We start from the raw sequence: 25,255 nt of genomic DNA on the forward strand, positions 1-25,255 counted from the left end.
CAATGGTGTCACTGGGAAAAATAGTACCCCCTCATTGGTGTCAGTGGGAGGAATAGTGCCTCATCATTGGTGTCAGTGGGAGGAATAGTGCCCCATCAATGGTGTCACTGGGAGGAATAGTGCCCCATCAATGGTGTCACTGGGAGGAATAGTGCCCCATCAATGGTGTCACTGGGAAAAATAGTACCCCCTCATTGGTGTCAGTGGGAGAAATAGTGCCTCATCATTGGTGTCAGTGGGAGGAATAGTGCTTCATCATTGATATCAGTGGGAGGAATAGTGCCCCATCATTGGTGTCAGTGGGAGGAATAGTGCCCCATCATTGGTGTCAGTGAAGGAAAACTGCCCCATTGTTGGTATCAGTGGGAGGAATAATCCCCCATCATTAGTGTCAGTAAGAGGAATAGTGCCCCATCATTGGTGTCAGTGGGAGGAATAATGTCTCATCATTGGTGTCAATGGGAGGAATAGTGCCTCATCATTGGTGTCAATGGGAGGAATAGTGCTTCATCGTTGGTATCAGTGGGAGGAATAGTGCCCCATCATTGGTGTCAGTGGGAGGAATAGTGCCCCATCATTGGTATCAGTGGGAGGAATAGTGCCCCATCATTGGTATCAGTGGGAGGAATAGTGCCCCATCATTGGTGTCAGTGGGAGGAATAGTGCCCCATCATTGGTGTCAGTGGGAGGAATAGTGCCCCATCATTGGTATCAGTGGGAGGAATAGTGCCTCATCATTGGTGTCAGTGGGAGCAGTAATGCCCAGTTGTTGTTGTCAGTGAAAGGAATAGTGCCCCATCATTGGTGTCAGTGGAAGGAATAATGCCCCATTGTTGGTGTCAGTGAAGGAATACTGCTCCATTGTTGGTGTCAGTGAGAGGAATAGTGCCCCCTCATTGGTGTCAGTGGGAGGAATTATCCCCCATCATTAGTGTCAGTAAGAGGAATAGTGCCCCATCATTGGTGTCAGTGGGAGGAATAGTGCCATATCATTGATGTCAGTGGGAGCAGTATTGCCCCATTGTTATTGTCAGTGGAAGGAATAGTGCCCCATCATTGGTGTCAGTGGAAGGAATAATGCCTCATTATTGGTGTCAGTGAAGGAATACTGCCCCATTCTTGATGTCAGTGGCGGGAAACTATGCCCCACTGTTGCTGATGGTGGGGGCCACATAAAAGCAAGCAGGTGGGGGCCACAGTTTGGAGACCACTGTTCTAGATGCTAAGAAACCACTTCTCCGTTGGGAAATTCAGGTCTTGGTAACAATTGTTCTATTTCTAATGCAGTGAATGACACCTTCCTTGAGCACTTGTTAGAGGCAGCCTTGATAGCTGGGAGCATGGCTCTGTAAAGTGGAACTAAACCCTCCTCTCCTGTACAGCCCAGGAAGCTGCCATCTTGGCCTCGGTTTGATTTGCAGCTGCCACGGTGCTGCACATGAGATCAGGTATGGCACCAGCCATTTCATGGCTTTACAATGTGTTGAGAGCACAAGCAACTGTGACGGTAAGACTACATTCACATGGGCACATGGGGGTGGCCAGGGGTGGCAAGAATCAATAGAATCCTGACAATGGTACTACATGCTGCCTACATACACTGTGTGCGACCAGCAGCAGCTGTCAGATTTGTATTCTGTACAGAACAATGGGCAGTGCAGCCGCTGGTCACAGGCAACCACTCATCTGACTTGTGTAGAGGCTCTGGACTGACCGCGGACGGTGTGTATCCAGGGAGTGTTGGGCCATACACAGACTGGTCCCAGCTCATCGGCCAGTTTGTATGCGACCGTATCGCAGAGCGTTGCGTCCAAAGGCGGGGTTTAGCCTGTGTGAATGTACCCTTATCATCCATAGCATGCCTTCCATGTGATTGATTCAGGAAACAGTTAATTCAATGGGTGTAGTTCCACTCGGGCGGACTGACAACTCATGGGGCCCCCGAGCAATAGGGGATCATGGGGCCCATGTGCTTTGCCCAAACTCAAAAAAACATATGAAAAAAGGTACATGGGGCATCTCATGTGGCCCCCTACTGACCCCGGGCCCTCGGACAGTGCCAGAGTTTCCAAATGGTCAGTCCACCCCTGGTTCCACTTTAGGTGTCTTTGTTGATTTAGTATATTGTAGATGTTTTGATATACTCACTGTCCTGATTGGATGCAGTTGTGCGGGGGTGGGCTTTGAGGTCGACTGAAAGCGGAGTTCCACTCACCTGTCAAAAAATAAAAGTCAGCAGCTACAAAAACAGTAGCTGCTGACTTTTAAAAAACAGCCACTTACCTGTCACTCGGTCCCGTGGTGTCCTCCCTGCAGCCTGTTTCACTGGCCATCCTGTATTCCAGGAGGCCGGCATCTTCAGTGTGGGCACCCGGCTGTGACAGCTTGCGGCTTCACAGCCGAGTGCCCACTGTGCATGCGTGAGTAGTGCTTCATGAATGGTCCTGTAGTCTTCTGAGACCTGTCACGTGTCCCAAAAGACTACAGGGAGGGAGGGCACCTTCCGCTTCCAATAGCCTAGGCGATCGGACCGGAAGTTGGAGCGGGTACCTGTCAAATTTGGGTACCCGCTTCCCCCCGCCCCCCAAACATGCCAATCCTTAATGGGGAGCGGGGGAGCAGTCCTTAAAGCAGAACTTCCCCTTTTGGGTGGAGCTCCGCTTTAATGAAGGTTGGGGTACAGGCGCTGGCCTTTAAGGCTCCATGTGCACGGGACGTTTGGAAAACTCTTCTGAACGATGGAAACTGACTGCTGGAAAACGTAGGTTAAAAAACATCAGTTTAGCCGCATTCGCACATCGTGTTTGCGTTTAGAAACTTTTTTTAAGATAACCTCAGGAGACCTTCCAAAACGCCCAAAATGCACTGAAAAACAGTAAAAAAATGAACAATTTCAGACATTTTGAGAGAAATCGAGAGAGCAGAAGCAGAGAGAGCAGTATGTGGTGAGATGTATAACTTTCTTTCATATGTTACCTATACCATACATAACTCCCCAAATGTGAAAAAATTAAAAATATATAAAAAAAATGTCTAAAAATGAAGCAATAATATCCAAATAAAGTCAATATATAAAAATCACGCACTTGTTTCCTCAGAAAATATAAAGTCATAAAAATGTGATTCCAAATAACTCCGGGTGCTTGAGCCGTCCAAATGACTCCCACAAACAAAGTAATCCTCAAAAATGGAAAATTTACAGTTATATATAGATACACTTTCAAGGGTGAAGGTGTGATGTCATGCTATAGGGGATATTTTTCATTTAGGTTGATACTGTAATTACATACACATGTGTGGAGATGACCGGTCTTTTCTGGTTGTATTCACTATGGATCCCATCAATGCGGCACGTTCTACCATTGTTTCCTTCATGCGAAACCTGGAACTGACTGCGCTGGTGTACCGGGTCCATCTGAATACATGGAAAACGCTTTGCATGCATTTCTGATGATGAAAAAAGGCTCCGGACAGCATCTGGACATGGAAGAGTTAAAAAACGCTTCTAAACGCAAACGCTTATAAACACGGTTAGCCGCGTTTACAAGCATTTGGTGTTTGAAATGCTGATAAAATCTACTCCTGAATGCAAGTTTGGTGCTTTCAAAAAAACGACTTTAAACCAGGAGCGGACTGACCATTTGGAAACTCAGGCACTGCCCGAGGGCCCGGGGTCAGTAGGGGGCCCCATGAGATGCCCCTGGTACCTTTTTCATAGGCTTTTTTGAGTTTGGGGAAGGACACAGGGGCCCCATGATCCCCTATTGCCCGGGGGCCCCATGAGTTGTCAGTCCGCCCCTGCTGTAAACTCAACTGCCTGTAAATGACGATGTGTACATGGATACATAGGAAAACATTAGGGAGAGTTCAGGGGCTGCTAAAAAACACACAGAAAAGCTCCTAAACGTCAGTTTATCAGCTGCAGTGGACATGGAGCCCAGGGGTGGACTGACAACTCATGGGGCCCCCGGGCAATAGGGGATCATGGGGCCCCTGTGTCCTTGCCCAAACTCAAAAAACCCTATGAAAAATGTACCAGGGGCATCTCATGGAGTCCCCTACTGACCCTAGGCCCTCAATAGGGGATCATGGGGCCCCTGTGTCCTTGCCCAAGCTCAAAAAAGCCTATGAAAAAGGTACCAGGGGCATCTCATGGGGCCCCCTACTGACCCCAGGCCCTCAATAGGGGATCATGGGGCCCCTGTGTCCTTGCCCAAGCTCAAAAAAGCCTATGAAAAAGGTACCAGGGGCATCTCATGGGGCCCCCTACTGACCCCGGGTCCTCGGGCAGTGCCCGAGTTTCCAAATGGTCAGTTCGCCCCTGATGGAGCCTAAGATTCCCACCGTCTGACAAGTTTTCTATTTGATGCACACAACATTAATGGCAGTTGGCGCCTCGGCTTGGTTTGGATGGTTGTTCATGGTTTATGTCCTGGGTTGTTGGGTCGGCTGAATGGCAGTCCAGTACTCAAGGTGACAACAGAGATGCAGGTTATTGTTTAGGTATTATGTTTAAATCTGTGATGAGTGTAGCACATAAAATAAATGGAGATAATTCACCTTTGTGTTGGCGCAGATGTGGAGAAAGGGGTACAATGTATCACCTATGGTGGGAGTGTCAAAAATTCAAGAGTATTGGGGGGAAATAGATTGCTTAATTCAGAAAATAATGGAGATCAATATCCCAAAGGAGCCTCAGATTTGTCTTTTTATGGCACTGAATTATCAGTAAAAAAATATAAAAAATCTGGATTTATGTAATATTTGAATGCAGCTAAGGGCCTGATACCCAAGTTTTGGAGGGAACAACAAGCACCGAAAATAAAGGACTGGATTGAGAGGGTAGAAAAAATATATAGATTGGAAGAACTTTACCATGAAGACAAAATGGGGCTTTTCCGTATGAGGTGGGAAAAATGGGAGGAATTTAAAAAGTCAAAAATATACCTAGAAAATGTGTAATAGAGAAAAGTAATCTTCTAGGATAATTGAAATATTAAGCTGGTTCTCCCATGAAATAGGAATTATAGAGTGAATGGAAAAGTGCGAAATCAAGGTTGTCTATGGGGTGGGTGGGAGGGGTAGATAGGGTTCTGGGGTAGACTGGGAGGGAGGGGTGAGGGAGAGGGGAACATGTTACCAAGTTTTAATGTTAATATTTTTTTTTTCTATAATGTTAAAAGAAAAAAAAATAGATTGGAGTATTTTATTGTGTGAGTTTATTGGCTTTTGTATATGTTAAATGGTAATCTGAAAATCAATAAAATATTTAATTAATAAAAAAAATAAATCTGTGATATTTTCTGCAATTCAAACATTTTTCTGCATCATTATTTGGATATTGTAATGTGAACATTTGTCATATAGAATGTTTCTCAACAGTCACAAGCTTGCAATGCTAGGAAAATGTATTTGTCTTAATTCTTGCAATGAAGTGAAGAAAACGGGCCTGGCAGAGTATTATTGTACTTTTACTACATAAATACATGGATACAAACTACACGAACGGATACAGGCAAAAGAAACATAACAGATCCACTTGCCAAGCGCAATACATACATATACATTGGGGTCAGCAAGTGGCTTCCCGGGGTTATGGCTGCAGATATCAGTCATAACCCCGGTATCTTTTTTTATTTAGCTGGCAGCCGGCTTTCTTTTGAAAGCAGTCCGAGTGGCTCATTAACCACTGGATCGCTTTCAGTAAATGCCCCCCCCCCCCCCCCCGCCACTCGTCGGTGTTTCTCCGGCTTACCGTTAAAACCGGCACGCATGGGAAATGATCCGCTGGTACGGCCATCTACTCCAGAGGTGATAAGAGAGTCTCTGTTGTAACCTCTATGGCCTTGCAGGACTGGAGCGATGTCATGACGCCACTTTCAGACTGGAGCAGATGTATACAATTCACAGAAGAACGCATACATAAGTTGCGCACACAGGGCTGCTGTTAAAAACCATGGGGCCCCATACAGCCAACCTGAGAGGGCTCCCCCCCCCAAAAAAAAATGCAGTCTGCTATGCTTCAGTTATGAATAAACACAGTGAGTCATTGGTACCAATCACTCATTGTGCTCATTCAGGAAAGGAAGGGGCTGGGGGCTTTCAGTACATTCCCTCCCGCCGCTTGCCGGTGTTTCTCCGGCTTACTGTTAAAATTGGCAAGCATGGGAAATAATCCACTGGAGCCTCCGTCTGCTCCAGAGGTGATAAGAGATTCTGTTGTTGCCTCTATGATGGAGCGACGTCATGACGCCACCTTCGGACTGGGGCAGATGTATACAATTCCAAGAGGAACGCATACCTAAGTTGCGCACACAGGGCTGCTGTTAAAAACCATGGGGCCCCATACAGCCAATCTGAGAGGGCTCCTCCCCACCCCAAAAAAAAATACAGTCTACTATGCTTCAATTATGAATAAACACAGTGAGTGATCGGTACCAATCACTCATTGTGTTCATCTGTCATATTTACCGGACCCTTCCCCCACTCTCCATTCTGAAGGATACTACTATGTGCTTGCAGCTGCCAATGGGAAGAAGAGGAGGAAATCCAGCAGCACTATGGGGGCTCACGGAGGGGGGGGGGGATGGGCAGCAGGAGGGAATGTATGGTGCACAGGAAGGCTGATGGGTGTGGGGAGGGGCAATTACTGGAACCAATCCCCTCTATTGCTCTCTGCAGCAGCTGAAAGCCAGCGGGAGGGAGAGGAGAAGAAGCTGGCTTTCAGCTCCTGCAGAGCGAGCCATACAGGGGATTGGTTCCGGTAATTGCCCCCCCCCCCCCACCTTTCCAAAGATCACCCTCCCTGCACACATCCGATGCACCCAGCTGCCTGGGCCCCCATGCTGGCCTGGGCCCCATACAGGAGGACTGGTGGTACCCCCTTATCTACTGCCCTGTGCGCACACACATGTAAATGGTGTTCACAGTACACATGTGAGGTATCGGCATGAACATTAGAGCGAGTGCAATAATTCTGGCACTAGACCTCCTCTGTGACTCTAAGCAGGTAACCTGTAAAAATTGTTAAAGCATTGCCTATGGAAATCTTTAAGTGCCATAGTTTGTCACCAATCCATGAGTGTGCACAGTTTTAAATCGTGACATGTTAGGTATCTGTTTACTTTCTGTAACATTCTCTTTCATCTTTAAAAAAAAATGGAATATATAATGTGTTTTGTGTTTATTAATTCATTAAAGTATATTCTTTTTCCCAAAAAATTGCATTTGAAAAAAACCGCTGCGCAAATACCATGTGACATAAAACAATTGCAACAATCGCCATTTCATTCTCTCGGGTCTTTGCTAAAAAATATATATAATATTTGGCAGTTATAAGTAATTTTCTAGCAAAAAATGCTAGTTTAAACTTGTAAGCAAAAAGTACCAGAAAGTTCTTGGTCTTCAAGTGGATAAAGAAGAATTTAAATATGCATACATACACACGCATAGTCCTTCCTGATCCTTCCTGATCCAGTCAGAAAACATATACATCAGTGTGTAAGAAAATCCTATAAAGTTCAATAAAACACTGAGCTTCCGTTAGTGCTGGTTCACAATTCCCTTAGTGAACAGGACTCTGAGTTTGAAATGATCTTAGAGAACAGGATCTGATTCTGGTTAGACACAATGAAGCATGTCAGCATCTAGCTTTAACCACTTGCCCTCCAGAGGATTTACCCCCCTTCCTGACCAGACCATTTTTTGCTATTCGGCACTGCGCTATTTCAACTGGTAATTGCACCCTCATGCAACGCTGTCCTTTTTTCACACAAATGGAGCTTTCTTTTGGTGGTATTTGGTCACCTCTGTGGTTTTTAAAAGGTGCTGGTGTTATTCGGTGGGTCCATGTGTATTTATACATGTTGATCATATCCCCCCTTAATCTCCTCTTCTCAAGAGAGAATACATTCAGTTCCTCTAATCTTTCCTCATAGCTGAGCTCCTCCATGCGTCATGAAGGCTTGTGTTCCTACAGGTAGAGCTGCACCTCCTGAAACTAGGTAAAGTTTATTTTGCCCCTCAAGTATAAGCCTGGCACAATTCTGTCAGAAGACATGGACCTCCAACCACGCCAAGGCTGGGTCCAAGCCCACTACCCAATGAAGGGGTGCCCCCAGAATGGGAAAACATGTGTTGTCCTTCTTAGCCATCTGGTCTCAAACAAGTTCAGACTTTTGGGTCTTATCCAGGGGTTAGAATTTAGAATTTTAGACTCTGCTGCCTCAGCACTTCATACTTTGCAAAAAATAGACAGATCTCCTCACGGCTATTTGGCATCTTCTCTCACAGGGGATCATTACCAAGTTCAGAATCAGAAAGAGATTCAGGGTTTTTGCTCTAACCTATTCCTGGGGCAACAAAGGCATTCGACCCATTGTGATTCTGAAAAACTCTGAACAGGTGGATCAGAAAAACTCGCAGCTTGTTCCTGGAATTTCAAAGGTTCTGCATGGAATTAGCTATTCCCTCCCTTCCACCTGGAGACATTATGGCCTCTGTGTATGCTTAATTGTACATCCCTCTCTTTCCTCCTAATTAATGCTATCTGCATTTTGCTGGGGGAAGACTTCCCCACCACTTTGACCTGCCAGTTGCACCCAGGATCTTCAATAAGGTGCTTGCCCCGGTCCTAGCTCTGCTCTGTTCTCATGTGATTTCCATTGTGGGTTACATGGATGATCTACTATTAAAGGATCAGTTCTCCCAAGCCCTGACAGCCAATGTCTAGTGGATATCTAGAAAATAGGAGTGGGGTGTAGACATATAGGTAAGCAACCTGCCTACATTCCTAATAACCAGCACAAGATGTATATATTCCCTGACACTTTAACAGGCAGTAATAATAGTAACCGTAAAACAGAATAAAAAAACAGGCTGGTATTTAGAGTGTATACTTAGTAAAACATGTTGAGGTTCACCCAAAAACCAACATCATTACAGGAGAACATCACAATGAAGAATGTAATATGTAAAGGTTCTTCAAAGGGGTAAAATCAATCACCCAGTGTGTTTCGAGATACAGTAGATAGCTTTTCCTCTTCCTCAGGGTTGTATAGAAGGTCTTGGGTCTGCAGAATAATCACAGCTATGAGTGAAATTAAAAATCGATAGTATAACATATAGAGTCCATAAATATATATTACAACACGGTGTACTTACAACCAATGCACAAAGCCAAACTTAACCAACCAGGTGTGAAAAAACACATTAACTGTCTCACCATAACTCGGGTAGTGCATGGATCCCCCAACAGGCCAACACGCATCCTCAGAGGCCAAGAGGGACCCAGCTACAAACCATCAAACAATAAAAAAAAAATAACAAAAACATAAGAAAAAGGAAGAGTGGTCACTGGAAAAGCATGCCATGTAGATTAAATGGAGCCAAAACGTGTTCAATATTGTAAGTATATAGTAGACTAATGTCCAAGTCTCATGCATAAGGATACCCCAAAAGTGCATCTATACAAAAAGAGAAAAAAACAATGTGATTTATTCTGGGGATCCAACATCTATGTGCTATCAATATTGATATGAATATCCATGTGTTCTATGGCAATGGCTAACCATGTATATGGTACAAACAAAACAGGTGATGGGAATGTTTATTTCCGCCTTCCTCCGGTCTCCTTGAGCATGAGTCAAACAGACACATCCTGAACTGCAAAGCCAGGTTCCCTGTTGTGGTGGATTCCAACCAGCTGTCAGAATGTAGTCAGACAATGCCATGAAGGTAGCCTACATCAACCATCAAGGAGGCACAAGAAGTTGTGTTGCTCAGTGTGATGAGGCCTTAATTTCCACTTGGGCAGAATGGCACATTTTAGCCCTGTCCACCATCCACATGCTAGGTGTACTGTCTCAGCCATGAGCATCTGGATTCAGGGTATGAACTCTCCACCCAGACATGTTCCAATCTCTTTTCCACAGGTAGGGAATGGCAGATGTAAATCTTCCTGTGTGCAGATTCACCAGCATACTGATCAGTTTTTCACCAGGTCCAGGGGCCCTTAGACCTTAGCATTTAATACTCTTGTGCCTCTATGAAATCAGTTCAGCCTCATCTATACCTTCATCCTCTACAGCTTCTTCCTTTCTGCTCCACAAGATCGAGATGGAGGGCATTCCATTGATTCCCATTGCACTGAACAGACCCAGGAGGATGTGGTACTTGGACATGTGGTACTCATTGAAGACTCTCTGTGGACTGTTCTGGATTTCAATGAAAACCTATGAGAACAGTTGATAGGGTGATAAGGAATAAGTACATGCTGCAGCAAAAACTGAATATGGCTAATTATTTCAAAAGGTTTGGTTTAAGGTCTGATGAAGAAGCAATCAGCTTTAAAAAGTGTTACCGCCCCTTTCATGCGGCATCATGTTCCCGTAGTGACATCACTTCCGCCCGGCGGCCATCTTGCGTTCTAGCCTGGTTCTATACACTTGACACAGCCCATGCATGCTGCAGAGGACTTGATGTGAGTTAGGAGACCTGGCCTTCACCACAGCCGTGGCCCCCAGATGCTCATCTACCTCCTCTACTCTCCGGTACCTCTTCTGGATGACGTCCCTATGTACCCATGCCTGCTTACTACATACCTCCTGTGAGTTACTTACTATTGTGTGCAATAAAATGATTGTTTCATCCTGCACTTAGTCTGGCGCCCCTCTCTCTCCTTTATCTTACAGTAAAGAAGATGTTGAACAGACAGAAAGTTCTGCAGTGCAATTAGCAAACAAAACCAGAAAAACAATCCATTACAGGATGCAAAAGTGGTACCATTCAGTGTCCATGTAGACCAGCAATGGGCAAACTACGGCCCGGCGGACCTTTTAATCCGGCCCGCGGAGCTAGGCTCCCGCTAGGCTCCTCTCACAGTCCGCCCTGAAGACCGGTGTAGCATGAAAATCTGTCTCCTATGAGGATCTGTCCCCCTCGACGTATCTGCGCATGTGCCGGAGATCGCCGATCGGCTGCTAATGCCTGAAACTGGCACATGCGCAGATACGTCGAGGGGGACAGATCCTCATAGGAGGAACGGCGCGGGAACACGGCGAGAGGAACGCGCGGAGCAAAGGTAAGTGAATTGACACAGGGGGGACTTGGGGACTTAATATGGGGGATGAATTAATATGGGGAATGAATTACTATAGGGGGATGAATTACTATATGGGGGATGAATTACTATATGGGGGATGAATTACTATATGGGGGATGAATTACTATTTGGGATGAATTACTATATGGGGGATGAATTACTATATGGGGGATGAATTACTATGGGGGATGAATTACTATATGGGGGATGAATTACTATATGGGGGATGAATTACTATATGGGGGATGAATTACTATTTGGGATGAATTACTATATGGGGGATGAATTACTATTTGGGATGAATTACTATATGGGGGATGAATTACTATGGGGGATGAATTACTATAGCGGGGATGAATTACTATGGGGAATGAATTACTATATGGGGGATGAATTACTATATGGGGGATGAATTACTATATGGGGGATGAATTACTATATGGGGGATGAATTACTATGGGGGATGAATTACTATGGGGGATGAATTACTATATGGGGGATGAATTACTCTATGGGGGATGAATTACTATGGGGGATGAATTACTATGGGGGATGAATTACTATATGGGGGATGAATTACTCTATGGGGGATGAATTACTATGGGGGATGAATTACTATGGGGGATGAATTACTATATGGGGGATGAATTACTATATGGGGGATTAATTACTATGTTTACTATGGGGAAATATTACTATACTTACTATGGATGACACATACACATCATTCATCTACTCTTGGTCCGGCCCCCGGGTCCAATATATGAACCCATTGCGGCCCTCAAGTCAAAAAGTTTGCCCACCCCTGATGTAGACCTAATACACCCGGCTTAGTGGTACTATACAGAGTCCATACATACAGAATAAGAAGAGATACACCCAGCATACAGGATGTATAAAGAAGACTCCTTCACATTGACATGAAAAGAACAAAACACAATTCTATCCAGTGTGTGATCACACTCATGGTGACTCTGATTTTAGGGGGAGTTGACATGGCGGCACACAGACTGGGCCACATCAGTTCTTGCACCCAGAGGGAGCTGATAATCTAATATCCATACACAGTCATACAAACATACATACATACTCTGACATACAGGATGTTCTGATCCTCACACTGTTCTTTATGGTTAGACTAGACTGGGCAGATCTCAGCCTGGGTGACCACACAGGAACAGGGGGATGGCCGTGTAGTCACACCATGTACAGTATTAGTGATATCATACATATATCCTATTAGACCGGACATCACAGTACAGAGGTTCAGGACTCTTCTTGTGTTATCAGACATGGAGACAAAAGGTAAAAGGCTCTTCTGTCTTATAATATTTTAGAAAAGATTGGTGGGATTTAGTATTCATTCCAGAACAGTGATCACCGGTATTAGTAATCATCACTTAGAATAGAGGAATCACCGGTGTCACGTGACTCGGGGACTTCAGACTCCATTGGGGTCATTTACTAAAACTGGAGAGTGCAAAGTCTGGTGCAGCTGTGCATAGTAACCAATCGGCTTCCAGGTTTTATTGTCTAAGCTTTATTGAACGAGCTGAAGTTAGAAGCTGTATATAAAATTCCAATGTGAAAAAATTGTATAAATGTAAGTAAAAAACTACTAAATGATAAAGTCCATCTCCATACCGCGATTCTTTCAATATATAATGATGATTTGTGCCATATAAATTTTCTTTTGAACGAATACAATGCGCCTTCACCCACACCAGATGTGCGCTCACAATTAAGTTTGGACAAAAATAGGTTGCGCCCATTAAATGGACGTATATTAGTGGCAAGATCTCTCTGAAGACTCTCCTTCACTGATGATTCAGCTCCTTCCTTCTCCTCCTCTCAGCACACATATAGGAAAAACACAGGCAAACCAATGGTGGTTTATTGTTTAAAAAACTAACAATTTGTTATAATATACAACGACCAATCACATAATACAGGCGCTCCATTGTACCAGTCAGCTGACCTGTCCCAGAGAGTGCTCATGGAGAGGAGTCCGGTGAGATCCATTAGAGCCTGAGGGTGTCAGCTACGGTTTAACCATTTCCATACCGGGCACTTGTACCCCCTTCCTGTCCAGGCCAATTTTCAGCTTTCAGCGCTGTCGCACTTTCAATGACAATTGCGCAGTCATGCAACTCTGTACCCATATGACATTTTTATCATTTTTTTTCACACAAATAGAGCTTTCTTTTGGTAGTATTTAATTATGCTAAATAAAACAAAAACCACCTGAAACTTTTGAAAATAAATGCACTTTTCATTTATTTGTTATAAAATTTTGCAAATAAATAACATTTCTTCATAAATTTAGGTCAAAATGTATTCTGCTACATTTCTTTGGTGAAAATAATAATAATAATTGAATTTATAATTTTTTTTCAAATGTTTTTATTATTTTTTTATTTTGTATTACGTTTCTTTTCTTTTTTTTTACAATTTTATTTTTCAGCACACTGTGACCAAAGCAATACAATGCTACCATAGTAACATTGAACTACTCTGGGCAAGTGATCAGGACTTATTTTTTTGTAACACATTATGATTGCTACTACCAATGTATTGTATGTTTTAGTATTCATTATACAGTGTAGTCCTACATCTGACAGACATGTTAAATCAAACTCTTGTGGGGCTTGGCTTCTTCTTCCCAAATCTCTTTTGCAGTATCCAGTTGGCTGTGGGACCATCTATGTATAGCTTCACAATGGGGAAAACCCCTCTGGTAGACTGTGGGATGTTGGGAACATTGCAGAGTGCAAACATAAGACAGGAAAGAAGACAATTCCAGTCCCATCCATCTTTGTCAATTACCCAACACAATATATGATTTAGCTCTTTGTTAAACCACTCCACCAACCTATCAGATTGTGAGTGATACATAGAGAATCTTGAATGTTTGACCTTCACTGTGTACATACTGTAACTCCTTCGTTATTTCTGACATAAAGGGTGTCCAATAATTCATAAGGACCTCTGCTATTCTAGTGTAGGTGAGTATAGGGAATAGTTCTTTGCTGATGGTTTTTGCCAAGATGTTTCTCAAAGGAATCGCTTTTGGTTAGCAGGTTGCGTAATCTAAAACAAGAATATACTGGTGGTCCCTAGCAATCTTCACCAATGGTCCAACCAAATCCATTGCGATCCTTTATAAAGGGACCTCAATAATGGGCAGGCCTTATCCATGCCCCACCCAACTAAAAGGGTAGGACACCGCAAGTTGTTCAAATGTCTCTCCATTTATTTTGGCTAAGTGGTACAAAATGTTGTTGATTACCACTGTCTGTGGAAACATGTCCACCACCAATGAGACTTGGAGAACCCCATATATCTCCTTAACGTGCCGCTAATAGCCCCACCCAGCATTCCACCCCATTCCCAGGAATTATTTTCCAAATCTCCCAGGTATGGCAATGGTTGTCACACAGTTCCAAAATATAAAGTTGGAAGGATTTAAGCCTACTATGATTAATGAATGATTTATTGATAATCTCTACAGATAACAGTGGGAAGAAACTCTGGCGGCCTTCCTGGAAAGGGGTCATTATAACCGTCCTTGTGGGATCCAATATCATCCTCATCCGTATCATTGAAGCAGTGGGTAAGTTATACAGTATGCTGGACACAATCCATAAGAAGGGAACGTTCCTGGACCTGATTTATCAAACTGTCTAATAAAATGTAGAATCGGATTAGTTGTTGGAAGGATACAAAGAACATTAAAAAAAAAAACTCTCTGATTTGCATAGTAATAAACAATGACCCTTCTAACATGTAAGAGTTCAATTATAACTATTATGTCTCCTTCCAGTTCATAAAGGTCAATCTTTGGAAAATGAGATCAACCAACTAAGGATGAACCTCACCCAGTCATCTGCAGGTAAGTGTATTTTTATTACATAAGGCCTAGAGCAGCTTTTGGGAACCTAATACAGAGGAACCTTTTTTTTCATGTCTTGGGGAACCCCTGCTATTATTACATCTCTAGCTCACGGCACATTTCTGTGGTCAGAAAGTTGTAAATAAAAGAATACATAAAAGAATAACGAGTGTAGTGTATCTAGAATATTTGAAACTTTGCTCTATAAGAAAACATTGTTCGTTTAACAATCATGAAGTGGAACTAATAATAATAATAATAATAATAATAATAATAAACGGAAAAGAATAACTAATGGTAATAATTTTATTGTCCCTTTACATTGGTGGTCAGTGGAAAAGGGATTTCTTATACTGGTAGTCGGTGTAGTGGTCCCATACATTGGTGACCAATGGGGGAAGGAGCCCTTTTATTAATGGTCAGTGGGAGAAGGACACTCTTACATTGTTCAGATTCAAAATTCAGAAAATTTTCTTAATCCTGAAGGGAATTATTATTGCTGACCAGCGGGAAAGAAGCCCCATTACACACAACTAAAAATCATTGATATTGGGGCTTACTTGGAATTAGAATCTCTTCATTGCTCAAGGAACACCTAGCAGTCCTGGTTGAGAAACCCTGGCCTAGGGTGTTATCAGACCTTCCAATGACTCCAAATGGAGGATTCTTTCCCAGAATGCAAATCAACTCAGGCCAATTAGAACTGGATCTAATGAGGGACTCTGCGAGATGTACATGTGTGTAGCTAAGCCATAGTGCTCTGGGAACCCCTTCTCATGTATTGGGTGTTAATTGGAAAAACAGAAAAAATACTGTATACAGTATATGTATAAAACATTAAATAAAATTGACCGCAAACCATTACAGGCTCCTCTTTATGTTGACAATTAAGTTTACTTGCAGGTAAATTAATAGGTGTGCCATGTGAGCTAATTATAAAAGCTATTTCACACATGCAAAATGAATATAAATATTAAATCCTTTCCACAAAAAGATTTGTGTTCTTTTTCCATTGCTTTCATTGTTTATAGATCAGCTCTGTGTGGAAATAAAGAATCAGCTCTGTGTGAAAACCAATGAGAGACATGATGGTACGTCCTGTTAGATACTGTCTATGTGATCTTATCAACTACAGTTGCAAGAAAAAGTATGTGAACCCCTTGGGATTACGTGGAGTTTTGCATGAATTGGGCATAAAATGTGCTCTGAACGTTATCTAAGTCACAACAATAAAAGAACACAGTCTGCTGAACATAATACTACACAAACATTAGATGATGCCATGGTTTAACTGCACATAACATGTAAACATTCACAGTGCAGGGAGGAAAAAGTATATGAACCTTTGGACTTAATAACTGGTTGACCCTCCTTTGGCAGCAATAACCTCAACCAAACGTTTCCTGTAGTTGCAGATCAGACCTGCACAACGATCTGGAGTCATTTTGGACCACTCCTCTTCACAAAACTGTTTCAGTGTAGCAATATTCTTGGGATGTCTGGTGTGAATCGCTCTCTTAAGGTCATGCCACAGCATTTCAATCGGGTTGAGGTCAGGACTCTGACTGGGCCACTCCAGAAGGTGTATTCTGTGCTGTTGCAGCCATTGTTTTGTTGAATTACTTGTATGCTTTGGGTCATTGTCCTGTTGCATCACCCATCCTCTGCGAAGCTTCAGTTGGCGGACAGATGGTCGTACGTTTTCCTGCAAAATGTCTTGATAAACTCTGGAATTAATTTTCCCATCAATGACAACAATCCGTCCAGGCCCTGAGGCAGCAAAGCAGCCCCAAACCATGATGCTCCCTCCGCCATGTTTCACAGTGGCGATGAGGTTTTGATGTTGGTGTGCTGTGCCTTTTTTTCTCCACACGTAGTGTTGTGTGTTCTTCCCAAACAACTCAATCTTGGTTTCATCTGTCCACAGTATATTTTGCCAGTAGTGCTGTGGAACATCCAGGTGCTCTTTTGCAAACTTCAAACATGATGCAATATTCTTTTTGGACAGCAATGGCTTCCTCCGTGGTGTCCTCCCATGTACTCCATTCTTGTTTAATGTTTTCCTTATTGTAGATGTGTCAACAAAAATGTTAGCATGTGCCAGAGATTTCTGTAAGTCTTTAGCTGACACTCTGGGATTCTTCTTTACCTCATGCAGCATTCTGCGCTGTGCTCTTGCAGTCATTTTTACAGGACGACCACGCCTAGGGAGAGTAGCAACAGTGATAAACTTTCTCCATTTGTAGACAGTCTGTCTTACCATGGACACAGGAACATCAAGGCTTTTGGAGATACTTTTGTAACCCTTTCCAGCTTCATGCAAGTCAACAATTCTTGATCGTAGGTCTTCTGAGAGCTCTTTTCTGCGAGGCATGGTTCACATCAGACAGTGCTTCTTGAAACCAGTAAACCCAAAACAGGTGTGTGTTTTTTAAGGGCAGGACAGCTGTCAGAAACACATCCAATATCATCACACTGATTGGAGTCAAGGTTGGCTCACTCCTGGCTCCAATTAGCTCTGGGGGAAGTCATTAAGCTAGGGCCTCACGTACTTTTTCCTCCCTGCACTGCGAATGTTTACATATTATGTGCAATTAAACCATGGCAACATCTAATGTTTGTGTAGTATTATATTCAGCAGACTGTGTTCTTCTATTGTTGTGACTTAGATGATGTTCAGAGCACATTTTATGCCCAATTCATGCAAAATTCCACGTAATCCCAAGGGGTTCACATACTTTTTCTTGCAACTGTAGATAATAACTGAAATAATGCACAAATGCAAACCTTGTATATATAATACGTGAAAAAGCAAAGTGAAGGTGTGAAGAGCTCATGACAGCTTGGTAATATACTGTATAGAGCAGGGGCGGACTGACCATTTGGAAACTCAGGCACTGCCCGAGGGCCCAGGGTCAATAGGGGGCCCCATGAGATGCCCCTGGTACCTTTCATAGGCTTTTTTGGGTGTGGTTTGAGTGTGGGCAAGGACACAGGGGCTCATGATTCCCTATTGCCCAGGGGCCCCATGAGTTGTCAGTCCGCCCCTGGTATAGAGATAGCAGCCATGACCTGTAAGGTGTCTTTGGAGCTTTGTAGTTCCCCCTCTCACCATCTGAAAAACAGGTACATTTAAAAAACGATTAGAATCCCAAATGCTAGTCCCGGGTCACACTCATGTGCTGTCTCTCCTATCTGGAGACCTGAGCACAGACTTGCTAGGTCGCTCCCAAGGTGGTGAATTTCCTGTCTTTTAAATAGAAACAAAGTTCTGCTCCATAAGTTGTAGGCAATCATTCTCCTTTAGTCCCCGGGCACACTGGGTGCGACTTGGCATACGATTTGCATGCCATACGATTTGCAAATCGCATGGCAAGTCGCACTCTATTGTCCGCAGTTACAGCGGTCATATCGGTGTGGCTCCGGCTTGGTCAGAGCCGCACCGATTAATAAAGTAGTGCATCTGTGTCAGATGTATTGCAAATCGCACCTCAAATCAGCAGGTCAAACGACTTTGAAATCGTGGGACTTCACTGTAATTTGCACGATTTTAAAGTCGGGATCGGTGTGACCGGGGTGCAACAAGGGTGCACAGAGGACCTAGTTTATAGGAAGGAGTTTATAGTCTGTTATTTTGGAATCTGGAGACTGAAAGCTGTTAATCCAACGTGGGGCAGAGGGGCTTGTAATCCAACGTGGGGCAGAGGGGCTTGTAATCCAACGTGGGGCAGAGAGGCTTGTAATCCAACGTGGGGCAGAGGGGCTTGTAATCCAACGTGGGGCAGAGGGGCTTGTAATCCAACATGGGGCAGAGGGGTTTGTAATCCAACGTGGGGCAGAGGGGCTTGTAATTCAACATGGGGCAGAGGGGCTTGTAATTCAACATGGGGCAGAGGGGCTTGTAATCCAACGTGGGGCAGAGGGGCTTGTATTCCAACATGGGGCAGAGGGGCTTGTAATTCAACGTGGGGCAGAGGGGCTTGTAATCACAACCTGTTGGGTGCCACCAGAGAAGTGAACAGTGGGATTGATGATGCTTATTGAGGCTTTTTATTAAAAAAGAACACTTCCGCTAACACTGAACATGAATCCATAAGGTGCATACAAGGAGCAGAGCCAATATACTTTTGTTTTTCACCCAGATATGTGCTAAACCGGTCCCCACCATTACATTTTATGTCCATAATCTGGTGATTCTGAGATGTTCTGGATTGAAAAACTGGAGCACCCATGGCAGGCTCCTTGACGTACTGAAATCCTGGTGTCAAAAAATGCCAGCCACCAGAGTCAGGTCTGCCCTAAATGTAAGAATGAGGAGAAGTTCAATGACAAATTTGTCAAATGCACCAATATGTGTCCAGAAATCATTGTAGCCAACAAAATTGGCCAATGTGTTTCCGTGGCTGGAAAATGATAAATCTGAAAACTAGACTAGGGTCATAGGGTTATAAATACAATGAAGAACTCGGGTAGGGCCGGAATGTACTTGTTCCAGTTAGTGGTTTGGTAGGGGCACATTTCAGTCTTACCCCAATTTTTCAGTGTATATATATATCTATTACCAGAGTTAAAGTTCAGCTTTATCAACATTCTGCTCTGATGAAGGGGAAACTCCAACATCTGAAATTAACTGGTTGACTTTTTTAGGCTGCCCTAATATTCCGAATCCTTTGATTCATTTTATATTTTTTCTATGTCCAATAAATATCATTGTTTTGATATACTTTTTGCAGACTCATTGAGGCTTCTGCCATCAAAGTCCCTAGGGGAATATTTTCAGTTTTTTCTGGTATGCCCAATTAAGGTCTATAGCCAAAATGTAAAGGTCCATTTAGTCCATAAATGTAAAGGTCCATTTAGTCCATAAATGTAAAGGTCCATTTAGTCCATAAAAGATACAACTGTGAGAGCTGAAGTAGTTAAAGTACAGTTGCGATGAGAGAATTACACAAGATGCTATTGTTTGGATAAGTCAGCTGAGTTTTGAAGGACAAGGTTTACGGATATAAATTTTGGGGGAATTTAAAAGCAGTTAAACCATTTTCTTACAGAGTGCATGGTGTGTCCTGAAGACTGGTTGCGGCATAGAGAGAACTGTTATTACTTTTCATCTGAAGAAGAATACGGAACATGGAATAAGAGCCGGGAAATGTGTGAAGGAATGGGAGCCCATCTACTGGTCATAGAGGACCGAGAACAGCAGGTATGGAATAACATGGCAATAGATGTGTCAGGAAAGCAATATCTAGGTACACAGATTCCCTGGATTGAGGAACTCTGTCCATGGCTGGATCGCAGGCACGCGTGCACGAACAAATTTTTGTGTATGAACGATTGCACATGTGCAAGTGCGCATTGGCTCCTGGAAGACTATTTAAACTGCACTATGGCATGGAGTCCTTGCCGCTTGGTCTACTACGTTCCATGAACCATCTGATACCATTTCCTGTGTTGACTTCTTGATACCGACTTGATCTACCTCTGACCCTGCCTGACCGCCGCCTGTACCGACCCCCCCCCGGCTTGTCTCTGGATTTCGTCTTTGCCTGCTCCTTCTGTTTATCCACCCATCTGCCTACTGTTACCGACCCTGGCCTGACCTTGACTAGTCATCTGCCTGCTGCATTGTTCTCTGTCTTGCCTGTCCGCTTCCCAACCCTGCTCTCCTACATCTGAACTTGCTGTCTTGTGATTAGCCCCTTCCCCCTAGTACTGCTACAGGGCGACATGGGTGCGCAAAATCACGTATATATACACGTGATTTTGCATTCCCAGGTAGGGGGCGCACACGAGCCACGCGTGCCCTACCCGTGCCGCCATTTGCAGCCTCGGCTGTCAATCACCTGGTCCCAGCTGATTACTCGCCAGTGCCCGGTAATTGCTGAGCATATCCGATGGGGGGGGGGGGGAAACTGTTTGTAAACAAAACAGTTCTCTTCTCTGTCAGCTCCCGCACACTGCTTTGGATGGCTCTGCATAACACAGCCATACAAAGCAGTGTGCTTACAGCGAAGCACAAGCACAGCCACACAGTTACAAAAGGCACACAGTGAACCCTTTGCTCGCCCCAGATGTTATCCCCTTCCTGCCCAGTGTCATTAGTACAGAGTTAGTGCTTTTTATTAGCACTGATCACTGTATTGGTGTCACTGGGGATGTCAGTGACACCAAGTCAGTTCTCCCCCCCAGTGTCAAAATGTCTGATGCAGTCCTGCTCTAAGTCGCTGTTTGCCATCATTACTAGTAAAAATAAAAATCCCAGTATCTGTACCGCCATTTGTAAACGCTATAACTTTCATGTAAACCAATTAATTTACACGTATTGGGATTTTTTATAGCAAAGACACGGAACAGAATACATTTTGGACGAAATTTATGACGAAATTTGATTTTTCAAATTTTTTTTACTGGACATGTCAAAAATATTTTTTTTTTAGAGAGCAAAAACTAAAAAAAGCAGAGGCGATCAAATAGCCACTGAAAGAAAGCTCCATTTGTGGGGAAAAAAAGGACGTAAATTTCATTTGGGTGCAGCGTTGCATGACCGCGCAATTGTCAGTTAAAATAATGCAGCGCCGTAAGGCAAAAATGGCCTGGTCAGGAAGGGGGGAAATCCTCTGGAGGGTTAAAGTGAATTGAATAAAAACACACAATAAAGCCCCTCCAATCAATATATTCAGTGAGCTCTTGAATGATTTCAACATCACCAAAGGTGGAATTACGTGGATTGCTTTTTGTTTCATAAAACCAACAGTGATACCAACTGATTAAATGATCATTTTTAATAGATTTTATCAATTTATGGTCGTAAGGACTGAGACAATCTAAAGCTCACCACACATATTACAATTTGATTGTACAATTTGAATCTACCAATAATTATGTAATGCAAGAGCTTGCTTGATTGGACGCAAATCAGTTGGATGGTTTAGGTGGGATCCTATCCACTTGAGGATTTTGCACATGGCAGATACATCCTAAAAAACAAAAGTTTTTGGGAATCACCACTTATGTCAAGCCCCTTCCCCCACTCTGAAATGATGTGGGAGAAGTCTTGTATCAGGAGAATCTTTCTCTCTTTCTCATTCATCATTTCTATAATATTGGTCCAGCATTGTACTATTGGTCCAACAATTTCTCTCGTTGTGTCTATGGAGGGGTCTGGATTTTCTCCTGTTTATGCATTATCACGTTTGATTTGGATGATAGATTGCTCTCCTATACCCACGGCAGGGATCCTCTCCTATGTTCCGGTTATACATAGGCAGAGGACTGTAGAATGTATGAAAGATCTTCCCATAGACAATGACAATTTAATCTACCAAAAGAGATCATCCATTCTCCGTGTGATGGTGCCGGGTATCATTGGATTGTCCTTCCTGGGTACAGTAAATGATCCTACGGCCACCCTAGTGTAATCCAGTTGATTAAAATCAGAAATAAAAGCTTACACCATATGTAGTCACAAAGGGATAAAGCATGTCTGTGTCCACACCAACCCTCCTAATGGCCGCTGCACGATCCGGGCAATGTTGGCTGTACAGATCCTCCTTGTATCACCAGCTGAAGGTGAGGAAGCCACTGAAGCCTGTCATCGGCATGGAGATGGTACTGCGCATGCGTCCGAGCCTGGGGGTGCGAGCTCCATAGCTCATGATCGTGGGGTTGAGAGAAGGTGAGGTGCAGAAGACAGACACACACGTGTGTTGTGGTTGCTGAGATGATGCGTTTCAGAAGCCATGCCTCCAAAACGCGTCGTCCTAGCAGCCACAACACACGTGTGTGTCGGTCTGTCATGTTGTTGCAGATTTTTATCCATTCCCCAGTCTAGGTGTTGAAGAGTCGCAGCGCTACCTACCTAGTCCTCCCATCGTTAGCCACTGATCTATTATACATCATGGAGGCTGTTGGAGACCAGAGCATAGACTAGCATGGTGGACCTTATCGGTTTACAATAAAGGATCGTGTATCTTTGATTTGATATAGAAGAATAGAAATGTAAATTTAATGTTTTCAATAGAACATCAGGAAAATGAAAAAATATTTCACAACTCATTTTTTTTTTCTGGTGACATTTGTCCACAATGGGGATTTTGTAAATGATGGAATAGACAGATCTCCAGGCTTCCATCCAACGTGTGTGTCCCATGTCTGTGGCTAGATTGTGACCGATGATGTTCTGTTGTCTCAGGACTTTATAAACAGAGCCATCAGGCAACAAACAGATGGAACGTTCTGGATCGGTGTGTACAGAGATGGAGATGGATGGAGATGGGTGGACGGTCAGCACTATAATTCCAGCCTGTAAGTGACTCTTCATCTACACTGACAATATGAATGTTGTCCATCCAGGAAACAATAGATCCTCATAACTACTCATTGTTATTTATTACCCAGATTTCAGCTATCAGGAGAAGTTTCAGGAGACTGCGTACAAGTGCAAGCAACTGCTAGATATCATAGTGATCGCTGCCAATCACAACATGGCTGGATTTGTCAGAAGAGAGCCCCGAGGATCTGACAGATACCTCCCAACATCCCGACACACTGCTCGATCCATAATACAAAGTAATACATAAACTTCCAATGCATTATATCCTTACAGTCTAGATCAGGGGTCTCCAGACTTTATAAATGAAGGGCCAGTTTACTGTCATTCAGACTTTAGAGGAGCCGGACTGTGGAAGAAAGTGTCCTGGCATCAGTGGGGATAAACAATGCCTCATCATTGGTATTAACGGGAGATATTGTGCTCCATCATTGGTATCAGTGGGAGGAATAGTTTCCCATTGTTGGTGTCAGTGGGAGGAATAGTGCCCCATCAATGGTGTCACTGGGAGGAATAGTGCCCCATCAATAGTGTCACTTGGAAAAATAGTACCCCCTCATTGGTGTCAGTGGGAGAAATAATTTCCCATCATTGGTGTCAGTGAGAGGAATAGTGCCTCATCATTGGTATCAGTGGGAGGAATAGTGCTTCATCATTGGTATCAGTGGGAGGAATAGTGCCCCATCATTGGTGTCAGTGGAAGGAATAATGCCCCATTGTTGGTGTCAGTGAAGGAATACTGCTCCATTGTTGGTGTCAGTGGGAGGAATAGTGACCTCTCATTGGTGTCAGTGGGAGGAATAATCCCCCATCATTAGTGTCAGTAAGAGGAATAGTGCCTCATCATCGGTGTCAATGGTAGGAATAGTGTCTCACCATTGGTGTCAGTGGGAGCAGTAATGCCCCATTGTTATTGTCAGTGGAAGGAATAGTGTCCCATCATTGGTGTCAGTGGGAGGAATAGTGCCCCATCATTGGTGTCAGTGAAGGAATACTGCCCCATTCTTGGTGTCAGTGGCGGGAAACTATGCCCCACTGTTGCTGATGGTGGGGGCCGCATAAAAGCAAGCAAAGGGCCACAGTTTGGAGACCACTGTTCTAGATGCTAAGAAAGCACTTTTTTTCTGCATCATTATTTGGATATTGTAATGTGAACATTTGTCATATAGAATGTTTCTCAACAGTCACAAGCTTGCAATGCTAGGAAAATGTATTTGTCTTAATTCTTGCAATAAAGTGAAGAAAACGGGCCTGGCAGAGTATTATTGTACTTTTACTACATAAATACATGGATACAAACTACACGAACGGATACAGGCAAAAGAAACATAACAGATCCACTTGCCAACCGCAATACATACATATACATTGGGGTCAGCAAGGGGCTTATCGAGGTTATGGCTGCAGATATCAGTCATAACCCCGGTATCTTTTTTTATTTAGCTGGCAGCTGGCTTTCTTTTGAAAGCAGTGGCTAATGAGCCTCTCGGACCGGATTGCTTTCAGTAAATGCCCCCCCCCCAAACCACTTGCCGGTGTTTCTCCGGCTTACCGGTAAAACCGGCATGCATGGGAAATGATCTGATGGTGCGGCCGTATGCTCCAGAGGTGATAAGAGAGTCTCTGTTGTCACCTCTATGGCCTTGCAGGACTGGAGCGACGTCATGACGCCACTTTCGGACTGGGCAGATGTATACAATTCCAAGAGGAACGCATAAATAAGTTGCGCACACAGGGCTGCTGTTAAAAACCATGGGGCCCCATACAGCCAACCTGAGAGGGCTCCTCCCCACCCCCAACAAAAAATACAGTCTGCTATGCTTCAATTATGAATAAACACAGTGAGTGATCGGTACCAATCACTCATTGTGCTCATCTGTCATATTTACCGGACCCTTCCCCCACTCTCCATTCTGAAGGATCCTATTATGTG

General features: G+C 43.7%; 1 protein-coding gene across 1 annotated transcript; it reads left to right on the forward strand.

The window, feature by feature from the left end:
• Window positions 1-12,393: 12,393 nt before the first annotated feature.
• LOC149440123 (killer cell lectin-like receptor subfamily G member 1) lies at window positions 12,394-24,522 on the forward strand. The gene is made up of 7 exons (XM_089658910.1): window positions 12,394-12,406; window positions 14,613-14,714; window positions 14,925-14,993; window positions 16,025-16,084; window positions 20,045-20,196; window positions 23,185-23,297; window positions 23,391-24,522. Exons 1-7 carry the CDS (start codon window positions 12,394-12,396, stop codon window positions 23,512-23,514), a joined length of 633 nt encoding a protein of 210 aa, XP_089515036.1. The 3' UTR covers window positions 23,515-24,522.
• The last annotated feature ends 733 nt before the right edge of the window (window positions 24,523-25,255 follow it).

This window comes from Staurois parvus, unplaced genomic scaffold (genome assembly GCF_062004578.1).
Source record: "Staurois parvus isolate SC_StPar_1 unplaced genomic scaffold, SC_StPar_1.0 ptg001111l, whole genome shotgun sequence".
Classification (NCBI taxonomy): domain Eukaryota; kingdom Metazoa; phylum Chordata; class Amphibia; order Anura; family Ranidae; genus Staurois; species Staurois parvus.